This window comes from Galleria mellonella, unplaced genomic scaffold, assembly GCF_026898425.1.
Source record: "Galleria mellonella isolate WM207_F2 unplaced genomic scaffold, CSIRO_AGI_GalMel_v1 utg78, whole genome shotgun sequence".
In the NCBI taxonomy this organism is placed as follows: domain Eukaryota; kingdom Metazoa; phylum Arthropoda; class Insecta; order Lepidoptera; family Pyralidae; genus Galleria; species Galleria mellonella.
The window spans coordinates 7487321-7501302 of NW_026442151.1; the positions used below are offsets into that span (position 1 = coordinate 7487321).

Sequence of the window (13982 nt, forward strand, 5' to 3'; positions counted from 1 at the left end):
TCACCTGAGTTCGTTCACGATTCGTGAACTACGTATATCATTTTGTTACACCACTATGTTAGAAAAATGCTTAAAGAACTATTAAAAAACTCGAGTCAAGTGCGAGCGAATTGGCGCGTTGAGGGTTCCGTGTTAATTAATTTATTCTTTATTAATTATATTGTAAAAAAAATGTTTGGTACAAAAAACATTCTCTCCCAGTCCAACCTTAAGCTTTTTAGTGTTTTTAAAGTTAAACTGTCTTTTTTATATATCGAATAACGAGCTTTTGCCTGCGACTTTGTTCACGTGACCGGGACATGTTTTCTGACCGGGATAAAAAGCTTCTTTATCCATTCTCAGTAGTACGTGTATAGAAAATTTCACAGTGATTGGTTAAGCTGTTAAGGCGCTATAAGGTAACATACAAACACACAAACTCACTTTCACATTTATAATATCAAATAGTAGTAAGGATGCGCCTTCAATTGTCAGGAGATACATATCTATGTATTTAACGTGTTTTTACCTATTCTATTCTTATAAAATTGAGTTACAATCTTAAATTTTTTTATTTACTTTTACTTTATTGTTTTTTTTTTATACAACTTATTATGGCAAACAAGCTGACGGCCCACCTGATGGAAAGTGGTAACCAACGCCTATAGACATGAGCAGTACCATGGCCATAACAGAGTATACCGTTTCGCCCATGGTACCCCCCATGCGTTGCCATTCCTGAGAACTCAGGTGTTATTCCTCTGTACCCAGTAAATTCACGCCATATCCCACCCTTCAAACCGAAACATAGCCATGCAAACACAACTGCTTCACGGTTGAAACACGAATGGGACAGAGGTACCCATGCAATCGACTTTTGTACAAAGTCTTCCTCTGGTAAATATTTATTTATATCCCTTTATGGGTTTTGCTATTAGTTGCCAGGCTGTTAGGCTTTGAAGATGTTTTAAGAGGGACGCTGCTGCCTATCTCTTGCCCTCCTTTAGTCGCCTCTTACGACACCCACGGGAAAAGTAGGGGTAGCCTATTATATGCCTAGACCATTGCCGAGTAGGCAAGGCATTACGAGTGAGTTCAATTGAAATAGACTAATGGACAGATATTCATTATTATTCTTTCTAAAAGATTACAATAAAATCTTGTCAAATAGGGAGACAGATAGATACTTACTTGGGGCAATAAAGTGTAATATTATATTTAATTAATTAGACATTCGAAATGTGGATATGGAGGAGAATGGAAAGGATAAATTGGACAGAAAAAGTAAGTCTCGAAAAGGACGAATGAGAAAAGAACATTAATATAAACAATAGAGAATAGAAAAGGCAAAATGCTGGACTATCTTATCATGACGATTTTTTAAAGAGCATAGTAGAAAGAAAATTAGAGGGCAAAAGTGGTAGGAGAAGACCGAGAAATAACTATATGGGACAGATAAAGGAAGCACTAAGTGTCATGTCGTATAAGAAGGTCAAAGATGCCTCGAAAGAGGCCTGGAATAGACTTGGCTGGAAGAGAATGCATGAATTAGTTTCGTCGACAAATGGAAACTATTATATTAAATAGAAAAAACATTATATGATGATAATTATTAAGTGCGGAACCCTAAAAACAGTTGAGCAATACAGTAGCAGTTAATGAGACAGACGTGTCATTATGTGACGTCGAGTACAAAAGCGTTAATTTGTGGCATAAAAAAGTACAATGTCTTTTTTATCTGCGGTTGTGTTGTAGTGAGATTCTCCGTAGTGCTGTAAAAGGTATCTAGAATAAATTTGAAGTCCATTTTTTTAAATTAATTGATTTTATAGTGTGATTCTCTTGTGACTCTTGTTTGTTCAGAAGACTCTTAAAAAATAAATTTTGTGTTTATTATATACTAATACATGGTGTTACTATATAATACTATGTCAAATAAATACTAAAGATTATACCAGAGTGAGCACTAGAATTAAATAATGGACCATATTTTTTTTTAAAGTTTCTAGCAAAAATTGACTTAAAGAAAATTTATATGTAAAATATATTAATGGAAATATTAAAAAAAAATTGTTTAACTTAATATTTTCTTGTATTATTTTATTTTTTAAGTACTAGGACGGCTTATTTAGGTATGCGATTTATTTTTTATTATTTCTTTTTTTTTGGTAAATATTCTACTGTTCCTAATCCTTATATTTTGAAAGGAACAATAAATAAACAGTATTTCTCTGATTAATTCGCGTAAGAAAAATAATTCATCGACTGTCTGTAATAAACACAGGAACAATAATAAATGAAAAAAAGTCCAATTCTCTCTAATTTATTTAAAAATTATTTTACAAAAAAAAAATAATATGAATTCCCCGGCCGACTGTACTTAATCAGTTTAAAAGGCCGAGTCGGATGCGATTAGTCGCCGTGTCCCCGGCCCACGTCGGCAGCGGGCAATGTTTGTGTGACGTATGTAACTCATTAGCTGCCCTTGTCATTAAGTCTGACGGGTGACATGATAAAATGACCAACTTTAATATTATGCAAATGTCTTTAGGGTGACCGCTTGTTCTAATATTAATGACCACCGTAGCTTGTAACGTGGCAGGTACGTGCCTCTACGTTAATGAGGTTCAATTTCTGGTTAATGAAGTTTAAGAAAACACATCAATAAGTATCAGTTAATTTATTAAGAGTTAGCACGTTAATTCTTAACGTCACATTGCACGTTAGCTAGCAGCTTAGATAATGATTATAAAATTTTGACAAATACGATTAAATAATTATAAAGTTTGACAAAATGCATTTAGATGTTGACTAAATTTGACAAAATGCATTTAGATGTTGACTAAGTTTGACAAAATGCATTTAGATGTTGACTAAGTTTGACAAATATACATTTAGATGTTGACTAAGTTTGACAAATATACATTTAGATGTTGACTAAGTTTGACAAAATACATTTAGATGTTGACTAAGTTTGACAAAATACATTTAGATGTTGACTAAGTTTGACAAAATACATTTAGATGTTGACTAAGTTTGACAAATGCATTTAAATAATGGCAAAGTTTGTTATATGATTTTTTGAAATAGTTGAAAATTGTTTGAAATAGTCATAGATATGTACTCACTGACTGGTATAGGAAACAACCTATGTCTTTTTCCATTCCATATAGTACGTGTATAGCAAATTTCATAGTAATTGGTTAAGCTGTTTTATTAAGAAGTAACAAACAAATAAACAAACTAACTTTTATATTTATAATAATAATAGTAACAAGGATCATTTCCATTCAAGAAAAAATTACTTCCTTAAAAATTACAATTATAGTTGTTCAACATTTTTGTTTACTATTAAAACACGATTAATCAATCACGTGGCTTGCATTTTTTAATACATAATACCCTATAATCCGAGGAGAACCTGGGGCGATCCGTCTTGAGGGCCGGAATGGACTCGTGAGCCCGTTATTAACTCACCAATGCGTACTCGAAGGATAATTAAAAATAACGTACGCTTTCACTTAAATATTAATTATGACTTGAGAAATTACGCCCCTTTTAGTGATGTGAGCATAGTATTTCAGTGGGACGTACCTTCACGCCCATTGCGAGAGTTCACTGTGTCACGGCAGACAAGTTTTCTTTTTTTTTTTGACAACTGACTTTTATATGCAGATTCTCAATACGATTGTACTTTTTTTATGTTCGTTACCTCATATTTCCGACGGTTGTAAACGGATTTGGAAAATATTTTCTTTATCTGTAAGAGTATACTTACAGATCGGTCATATAGAATTTTTATTAAATTCGGTACAGTAGTTTCATTTTTAAATCAAAATAACTTGTTTTGCTACAACAGAAGTCGGATTTTTAAAGGAATATAGTCTTAAATTATGGATATAACACGTTTTCTCTTCTATAAACTAGTTTTTTCCTAAATGCCTTTGTCGCAAATATAATTTACTGATGCATCAAAAATAAATACCAATTAAAAATAGTTTTAACTAAATCTTATTTAGTTAAAACTATTTCGACTGAAGAGTATTTTGAAGTTGGTTGAAAAACGAGTATTAATATTTTAAATACACTATCGGAATTTAACGCGATGAAAAGTTTTTACATGTAAATAATACCTACATACCTGTTTATTTATCGCCTACATTTAAAAGCAGGTATGTAGGTACTATTTAGCTGCAAAAAATACTCATCGCGCTGTTCTGATAGTGTAATTAGAATATGTGTAAATGACGCAGTTTAAAATTAATTAATTAATTATTATATTTTAAATTTAATTATTAATTAACTTCAATGTATAAATATAAAATCATAAATAATATAAAAACGTTATTATCGGATGTGTATTAAATGGAAACGCGCATTCCCGTACCAAAACGTTCCATCCATCAACGTACTGTTTTTTGTTTCAATAAAATTGAATTTTCTCCGAAGACGAATGTATTGGTATACGAATTAAGTTATTATATATGATATTTCTTGTCACGTAATATTTAGTGGTCACATAACGCCAAATATGGCGTGTAATATGTATTGAGCATCACTATATGTGGATGCTGGTTGAATTATAGTAATAATATATATATTAATAATACATTCGATGAATTTATTGAATACAAATGATGGCGTGTACCAATGAATTTTATATAAGAGATTTTATATGTCGACGGGTTTACTTCATAATGTTTATTTTTCAAGTTGTTGGTTTATGTTTAATGCAGAAAAATGATTACTTATTTATAGACAGTTCTGTAGATAATTCTAATGTAATTGTTGATTGAAATATGCAATACTAGTTCTTCCCGCGTGTACGGGAACGTGAAAGAGTAAGAAATATCCATGTGTTTGGTACACTGGTAGGTTTTACCTAACTTAGCATATATTTATTTATTTATTTAATAAGGTTCACATACAACTTTTACATTTTACATGCTACTTAATTAATAACACAAAAAATATTTTTGCCTAATATAAAAAGTCTTTTACAGGCGAACACCACATGCACTATTGTAATATTTAATAATTATTAACAATGACAATAACAATATCTGAATAATAAGTAGATTAAGAACTTATGTCTAAAATTTTCCTCAATAAGTTACATCTGCTATTGATGGATCCAAAATTGATGTCAATTTGATCGATGTGAGCGTTCATATAGGATACATAATATACTAAATAGACGAGAGAAGCCTTTACGTTTCTCTTTACGTCTTATGTTAGGATCACCTCACGATATATACATGTATATACCGAATTGGTCTTATAGAAATTATATCACAATCACTTCAGTAATTTAATTTTTAAATAAAATAAAAAATTTTTATACCACTGAGGTGGCAAACAAGCATACGGCCCACCTGATGGTAAGCGGTTACCGTAGCCTATGAACGCCTGCAATACCAGAGGTATTACGCGCCGACCCTAAAGAAACCTCTTTACCCCCTTTTGAAGAACCCCATGCTGTAGTCTCTTGGGAAAACCTCGGCAGGGAGCTCATTCCATAACCTGAGTGTTCGTGGGAGAAAACATCTCTGAAACCGCGCAATACGCGACCATTTAAAAGTTTCTTTTTATTATATGGGACGCAGTCTTAAATTATATATATACTTGTTTATTATTTTTATTATGGTGAAAATAAATATTTATTTGTTTTATTTATTTAACTCTTTGTTGCACCAAAAACATAAAAATAGGCAATAACATATAAACAATTCAAATGAAATACAGTAGTTTAAAATACAGATTAAAATATACACGTAAAGGTACAAAAGGCGGTCTTATCGCTAGGGCAACCTCTTACAGACAACCTTTGGTTAAAGGAGAACAGATAGAAGTGGGTAGGTGGCGCAAGAGTGAATTAATATTTTTTACGTTTTAAAAAGAAAATATTTATTTGTTCTAGATAACAACGAGGACAGTCACCGCAATCAGATCGACCAGAAGTCGTACCAGTGGCTGGGAGCCACCCTCAGCAGCAGCGGTAGCAACGGTCCCATTGTGGTAAGTTCACCTTTAAAACACTACTGGAACTTAGAAGAAAAAAAATTAAGTAAAAGAAGTTATAACCCCGCTTGTACAATCGCTGCACGCTGGTGGGGTACTAGTGAGTGATGATCAGAATTGAGTCAGGTCAGTTGGAACGTCATAATGAATTAGCCATGATGACTTGGGGGGGGGATTAATGGGGATGTTACTAACGATGTTATAACATATTCCAGTTACTAACAATTCCCAAAACTAATTAGGTAGACATTCATTAATTAAACAAGCTTAAAGTCTCACGTAGAAGGGTAAAAAGAAAGCAGGGGTAAGAGGGGGGGGGGGGGAGTAATTGTATGTCATATGAATTTTATAGCTTTTAAAGCCGCATGTCTTTCTTTGCGAAGTAAAATCCTGATTGATGGGAATTAACATGTAATTTTATCTCGTTTAGGTACGCTTTCTAAAATTTATTATTTTAAATATATTGCGTTTACGTACTCTTTCTCTGTTGATCGATGTGTCTTGTTCATTTTAAATTAAGTGGAATTTGTTTCACAAAAAAATACAGATTTTATCGTTGCAAAACTAGTTATTAATATTATAAAACTAAATATTCTGGGATAAAGGGATTGTTAGTAATGGGGTCTAACTGACCCATTGCTAACAATACACCTTATCAGGTCGACCTCCTCGCGGTTCCCCTTGGAAACTATCGTGGTAAATTTAAGTGGAATTTGTCATGATGGGCTAACTGACCTGCTTTCATCGTCATCTATCATCGCTCACTGGTGACCCGCCAGCGTATTACGACAACGCGGGCGGGGTTGCCATTCCATTATCACCCATTAAAAAAACAAACTAAAGTACTAATAAAAATTCCTGTAGGATCTATCTGAAAGTACTTTTATCTTTGCAAATAAAAAATTGGATAACTGACGGAGTTATGAGGTGACAAACATAAAAAAATACTACCGAAGATCGTCTTCCTTTTTCAACCAGCTTTAAAAATTAGGATGTTCCCAATTTTGTTGTTGTTTTTATGTTTTTTAAGATTTTTTCTTGTCTGAAAGGAAATACCTACATATTGGTACAGTAGAAATTTTATTAAATTCCATTTTATAATTTAGTTTTTATATATATAAAATAACTGATTTTATCACATTTCAAGTCGGTTTTTTTGTGTTTAATTATTTAAAGTTGGTCGCAAGTTAGTGTTAGGGTAAGAGCGTCTCAAGCGAGCACGACAAACCGGGCTGCCCTGATGGGTGTAGCAGGAAGGGTGTGCCAAGACGAGCCGTGAACTATATGGGTCATTGTTAGAGCTCGCGTGACGTCACCGCCATACGCCAACACATAAAGCCGAGAAAGACGTATTAAGGCTAACAATTGTTAGTAATATAGATAGATAGATGCTCTTTATTGTTTCCTCCAAAAGATTACAATAGTAAACTTATTATAAATATAAACAATTACAAGAAATAATCACAATGAGAAAACAATGGGCGACCTTATCGCTAAGAGCGATCTCGTCCAGGCTACCTTTGGATGGAGAGGAGTAATTATAAACAATTTGGTGGGAGGCACGATGAAAAATTCTGTTAGTTCTAAATATGGGAGATGTGATACATGTAATAATATAAATATAATACAATTATAACTAAATGACATCTGTACTTCGATCTTAATAAGATCAATAGACTTTGTACAAAAGTCGTTTGCTCGGGTACTTCTGTCCCATTTGTGTTTCTATCGTATAGCAGTTTAGCAGGCAAAAAGTTAGTAACGAATATATGACGTAATATATACAAAAAAAAGTAGGTAGTATTTATAATACATACGAATCGAAATCCTTCTCTTTTTGGAAGTTCAAAGACATTATTTATATGAATATATCGAATATTACTATATTTTTCCTCTATTCAATAATGCACCGTCTACTTATTTCTCGGTTCGCCCAATGGTTGACTGGTAGAGAACACCGTCCGGTGTTAAGTCCACCAAATGTACATAGACATTTTACAGTGCATTAAAGTTTAAATAAATAACTTTATTATAAGTGCTTAATCTCAGTTTGGTTGTTGGAGATAGCACTTGAGTTCAATAAGAGAGAGAGCTCTGTGCCTCTGTCTTGATGTTACGTCAAATAAATTATAGGATAGGGGGAAAGGGATTATTAGTAATGGAGACTGAGAATCCCATTGCTAACAATATACCCAACCAGGTCGACCTCCTCGCAGTTCTCCCTGGAAACTATCATGGTTAGTTCCTGATGAATTCATCATGATGGGCTAACTGAACTGTTTTCATTCTCATCTATCACCCTTCACTGGTGCTCCGCTAGCGTATCCGGTTAGCGCAGGCGGGGTTACCATACCATTTTCATACATCAAAAAAAAAAAATTATTAGACAAAAAGTGTGGTGTAATTCCTATTGAGTCGTTGGCTCACAGTTGTCTCTCAGCTGAACGCTCATATCCGCTAGTATCGCGTTTCATTCATAAATATTTATTTCATAAAGCCATATTCACTTTATTACCGGATAACATCCGAGAACAAACAATTTAATATTAAATTAATCTTCAAACGTTAATAATATTAACGATTTAAAATTTTTCTGACTAATGTATTATACAATTTACCAGAGGGAGACTTTGTACAAAGTTTGTTTGCTTGGGTACCTCTGTCCCATTCGTGTTTCAATCGTAAAGCAGTTGTGTTTGTATGGCTGTATTTCGGTTTGAAGGGTGAGATTTCGCAGTGAATTTACAGGGTACAGAGAAATAACACATGAGGACTCACCTCAGGAATGGCAACGCATGGAGGGTATCATGTGCGAAACAGTATACTCTGTCATGTTAATGGTACTGCTCACGTCTATAGGCGACGGTTACCACGTTCCATCAGTTGGACCGTCAGCTTGTGTCAGCATTCAGTAGTTTTTGCGTGAAAGAGTAACAAATAACCGTCAATCGTTAGAAGATTTTAGCATTCCTAATATTAAAATCGTGTAACGTGTTTTTTTTTAAAAAAAAACATTAACAATTTTCTGTTTTTGGAAACTGTTTAAAAATATATTAAAATAATCGATACTACAATAATATAACCTTAAAACAACAAGGCGAACAGATTTCATTAACAGGAGAACAATACCGGGCCATTAATTCCACTAGGGTGGCTAAAATGGCCCGTTGACATTTGCAATTGGGTCGAACCCGTCATAATGGAGCTGTATTGGGTCACCAGGCCGCCAGATAGTGCCTCGGGCTGGGGTTACCCAGTTAGACGTCGATAAACCCGATTGACAAATTGCGTCCCATATGGATAATGTCTGATAGGCCGGTTGGGACGTTTCTACGTACTCAACTTGATTGATTTTTGATTAGGTTCGATTTGATTTAATATATATATTCTTTATTGCACTAAAACATACAGTAACAACAATAAGTTAATAACAATGTTAGCAAAGGCGAACTTATCTCTAAAAGAGATTTCTTCCAGTCAACCTAACACATTGGCATAGGAAGTAGTGAGTGTATATATATATATATATATATATATATATATATATATATATATATATATATATATATATATATATATATATATATATATATATATATATATATATATATATATATATATATATAGATAGATAGATAGGTGAGGATGAAGTAGATCAGTTAGCCCATAGTGACGAATTCAACAAGAATTGTTCACGATGGTTTCCAGGGGGAACCACGTGGAGGTCGTCCTACTAGGGCATATTGCTAGCAATGGGGCTGTCAAACTCCATTGCCAACAATCCCTTCATAATTTACTTTTCCCCCCTTCATAATTATATTGTTACTTATATAATAATGCCGCCCCTTCCCTTCCCGTGGCTGTCGTAAGAGGCAACTAATGGTAAAGGAACTGGTAGCAGGGTTCTCCTTAAAACATCTCTAAAAGCCTAACTGCGGTTGTCAATCCACCTGCCAAGCGTGGCAACTATCTATGTATTAATTTTAAATTCGACGATGCTCGAGTAGTTTCAACAGTGCACTGGTCGCACAGTACAACCGTGAACCGCGCTCATTAATAAAGGTTCCTATTTAGAAATAATAGAATTTTCATCGTGCATCCGATCAAACTGTTTATAATTACTCCTCTCCATCCAGTCATGCAAATATAAATGCTTTAGGATAGAAACAAGAATGGGACAGTGGTACCCGAACAACTTTTGTACAACGTCTATTGATCTTATTAAGGTACTTTATATCAATTTTCGTCTAATATTTTCCAAGTATAGATGTCATTTAGTTATAATTGTATTATATTTATATTATTACATGTATCACATCTCCATATTTAGAACAAACACAATTTTTCATCGTGCCTCCCACCAAATTGTTTATAATTACTCCTCTCCATCCAAAGGTTGCCTGGAAGAGATCGCTTTTAGCGATAAGGTCGCCCATTATTTTCTCATTGTGATTATTTCTTGTAATTGTTTATATCTATAATAAGTTTACTATTGTAATCTTTTGGAGGAAACAATAAAGAGTATCTATCTATTTATCTATTGAGTACAAAACTAGTCAAAAACGTGAGTACAGCCAATATAAATAATTACACTATATATTGAAATATTTTTAAAAAGTTTTAACAATGAAAAATCGATTTTAATTTTAAGGATAAAGAATCCATATTCATGTGTAAAAAGATCTTGTTGATTCAGTCAAGCGCAATAATAATTCTTTTTCCATGGCAAAAACGAGTCGATCATCTTTATTCTAAACGCATAGCATTCCTAAAATAGCTAATAGCTAATTTTTATTACAGCCTCTATCTTATTTCTCACTAGCTATTCATCAGCAGCTATCATCGACGCTGCATGACTTTTTGCGTTCCCCTGTGATCGCATGTCGAGGGCTCGCCGGCTTTCAGATGCATTGTTTTTACCTTTCCACTTATGGAGTTGGAATTTTTATTTCGGAATGCCGAATTAGTGCAAAAAGCGGTCGCTCTCAGGCTGTCCAGCTTGTCGGCTGTTCGCGCAATTTGTTTAGGCATTTTGTTTCATTTGTCTGTCGTGTGCGCACGCACGGCGGAGGGGCGCGCGCGGAATCTTTAATCGTTCTCTCAGGACGATTAATGTTATTGTAAAAAGACACTGACGTATCGGGGTTTTTTTCGACGATTCTGGAAAAGGCCTCAGTTCATGTCTGGCTATGTATTTTTTTTTTATTTAAAGCTTCAAATAAGTCTATACAAAGTAAAGAAACTCATGTGGTGTTTCGCATGGCATAGCGCGTAAAGTCGTCCGGTAGCGACGTAGAAATTATATGTAACTGAGAAACTTTTGACACCAGAGGGCGCTTAATCTTTATTTGTGATGATGATGATGATTATCATTATTTAATCAATCAATCAATCAATCATCTTTATTCATATACATCTGTTACAGATTCTTATGATACGTCTATTTTATAATTATAATAATTACTATATATAAATTACATTAATTTAAAAAAAATACAATACAATTCACATTAATACTATATATTCAAATCCATGCATTTTTGGTATTTAGGTAGTCATTTATTTTATAATATGTTTTTGTACAGAGAATCCTTTTAATATATGTACATATGTCTTTTTTCTTTCGTTTAAATGTAAAACATCATCTGGAAGTTTATTATAAAAACGTATATACCTATTATTTTTGAAAATTTTATCTATCCGTCTACAAAAATTGACACAGCTTGGCCAGCAATTGAGTAACAGAAACAGTTGAGGGAAGCCTTTACCCAGCAGTAGGATACCATGGGTTATGATTGATTATCTACCCGTGCGAACAACTATTTTTGATACTTTAGCATGGAGTTCTTCAAGGGAGGTAAAGATGTTTTTTAGGGTCTAGTATTAATATAGTGAATCTGGTGGACATGCTTGTTTGATATATAAAATTCTGTATAGAAATTTGAAACCTATAAGATTTCCAGCCTCTCTATAGTATGTTTAATATCCAATAAATTATACATATCTTATTTATTTATTTATTTATTCATTAGTACAAATATGTGTACATGGCGGACTTAATGCTAAAAGCATTCTCTCCCAGTCAACCATAGGCAAGTGTCAGAATACTCGAATGCGGTACTACTAATTATTGATATACATACATACTAAAATTACATATATAAACGAATAAATATATATATATGAATAACAAATATACTTACACATGTATGATATATACTATATTATACATGAATTTGGGAATAATATAAAGCACTTACTGCTCGGATAAAGATAAAAAGTGAGCGTGAACGCTTTTTTTGAAAGACGTTTTAGTCGGTAGTCTCTTAATGGCATCAGGAAGCGCGTTCCAGAGTCGTGAAGAATGTAGGAGAAAAGAGTTTGAAGCGTAACCAGTACGGTGAGAGGGGAAAGATAATTGGAGAGTATTATTGGAACGAAGGTTACGTAATATATCTTGTCATATAAGTAAGAGTCAAATTGTTAATGTTTAACAAAATTACCGTCTGCTGTGCGTAAGAAAATCGATAATGTCGGCGTCCGCATTCGCAGGCATTAAGTCGTTAAAGTGTCAAAAGTCAAGCGTTGTCCGTCTCTCGCTCGTTGGTGCCAACATTGTATGAATGTCTATCACTGCATACATATTGAGCTGTATATTATAATTGCTAATAAATACCCCTTCGATAAATCGCCAGATATAGTAATGTCGCCTCGTCACACCGCATCGCGCCGGTTGCGCGCGCGCATCTATTCACAACTCAACCGTGTCATAGATTAAACGAATTTGTAGAATAGACTAGAATAGAGAAATTGATGCTCTAGAGATGTGGTGCTGGTAACGAATACCTTGGATTGCCTTTCGAACTATCGTTTCCATTCTGAACGAACTGAAAATCAGAGAGATATTGTTATCGACTGTTGAAATAGGAACTCTTAAGTACTTCGGCCATATCATCTGGAATGAAGATTGTATGGAACGTCTAATTGTCCAAGGAGTGGTACAGGGCAAATATTCTCGGGGTAGATCACCAATGCTATGGACTGACCTCATCTAAACGGCCACACAGCAGTTTATTTTTGAATGCCCTCGCTCGGCTGTGAACAGAAATAGATAGAGACACATTGCGAGGACCTTAATCGTGAAGGAGGGCCTCATCGACGATCCACTATTATAAAAACTACGACCACTCTTTCAAGAGTGTACAACTGAAGAGAGAGAAAGAGAATAGACTACTTGAGGATTTTTTTTTGGTGGATGAAAATGGAATGGTAACCCCGCCTGCGCTAACGGGATACGCTGGCGGAGCACCAGTGAAGGGTGATCGATGAGAATGAAAACAGGCCAGTTAGCCCATCATGATGAATTCATCAGGAATTAACCATGATAGTTTCCAGGGGGAACCACGAGGAGGTCGACCTGATTGGGTATATTGCTAGAAATGGGATTTTTAGTCTTCATTACTAACAATCCCTTTCCCCCAGACTACTTGGGGATAGGTAAACAGTTGCGCGTTGGTGTCGGTGCGTCTTTATTTCATAATAATTCAAATATGTTCCACGGTTATAGGTGTATTTAAGATGAGGACGAGTGCGCTATGCCTACTCCAAAATGGTGTGGTGCCCATTCCAGGATGCGAGTGGATCTTTTTTTTTATACAACTTAGAATGGCAAACAAGCTGACGGCCCACCTGATGTAAAGTGGTAACCGTCGCCTATAGACACGAGCAGTACCATGGACATAACAGAGTATACTGTTTCGCCCATGATACCCTCCATGCGTTGCCATTCCTGAGGACTCAGGTGTTATTCCTCTGTACCCAGTACCCACGCCATATCCCACCTTTCAAACAGAAACACAGCCATGCAAACACAACTGCTTCTCGGTTGAAATACGAATGGGACAGAGGTACCCAAGCAATCAATTTTTGTACAAAGTCTCCCTTTGGTATGGATCTTATTTATATATTTTATAGGACATATA

At 34.4% G+C, this 13982-nt stretch overlaps 1 protein-coding gene across 4 annotated transcripts in view; it reads left to right on the top strand.

The window, feature by feature from the left end:
* The window catches only part of LOC113517599 (integrin alpha-PS2-like), a 176776-nt gene that overhangs the window by 94017 nt on the left and 68777 nt on the right, over positions 1-13982 (top strand). For all 4 annotated transcript variants that reach the window (XM_052901488.1, XM_052901490.1, XM_052901489.1 and 1 more), the window contains exon 3: positions 5900-5997. In XM_052901488.1, the coding sequence (XP_052757448.1) occupies positions 5900-5997 (98 nt within the window). The remainder of the gene's footprint in view (positions 1-5899; positions 5998-13982) is intronic.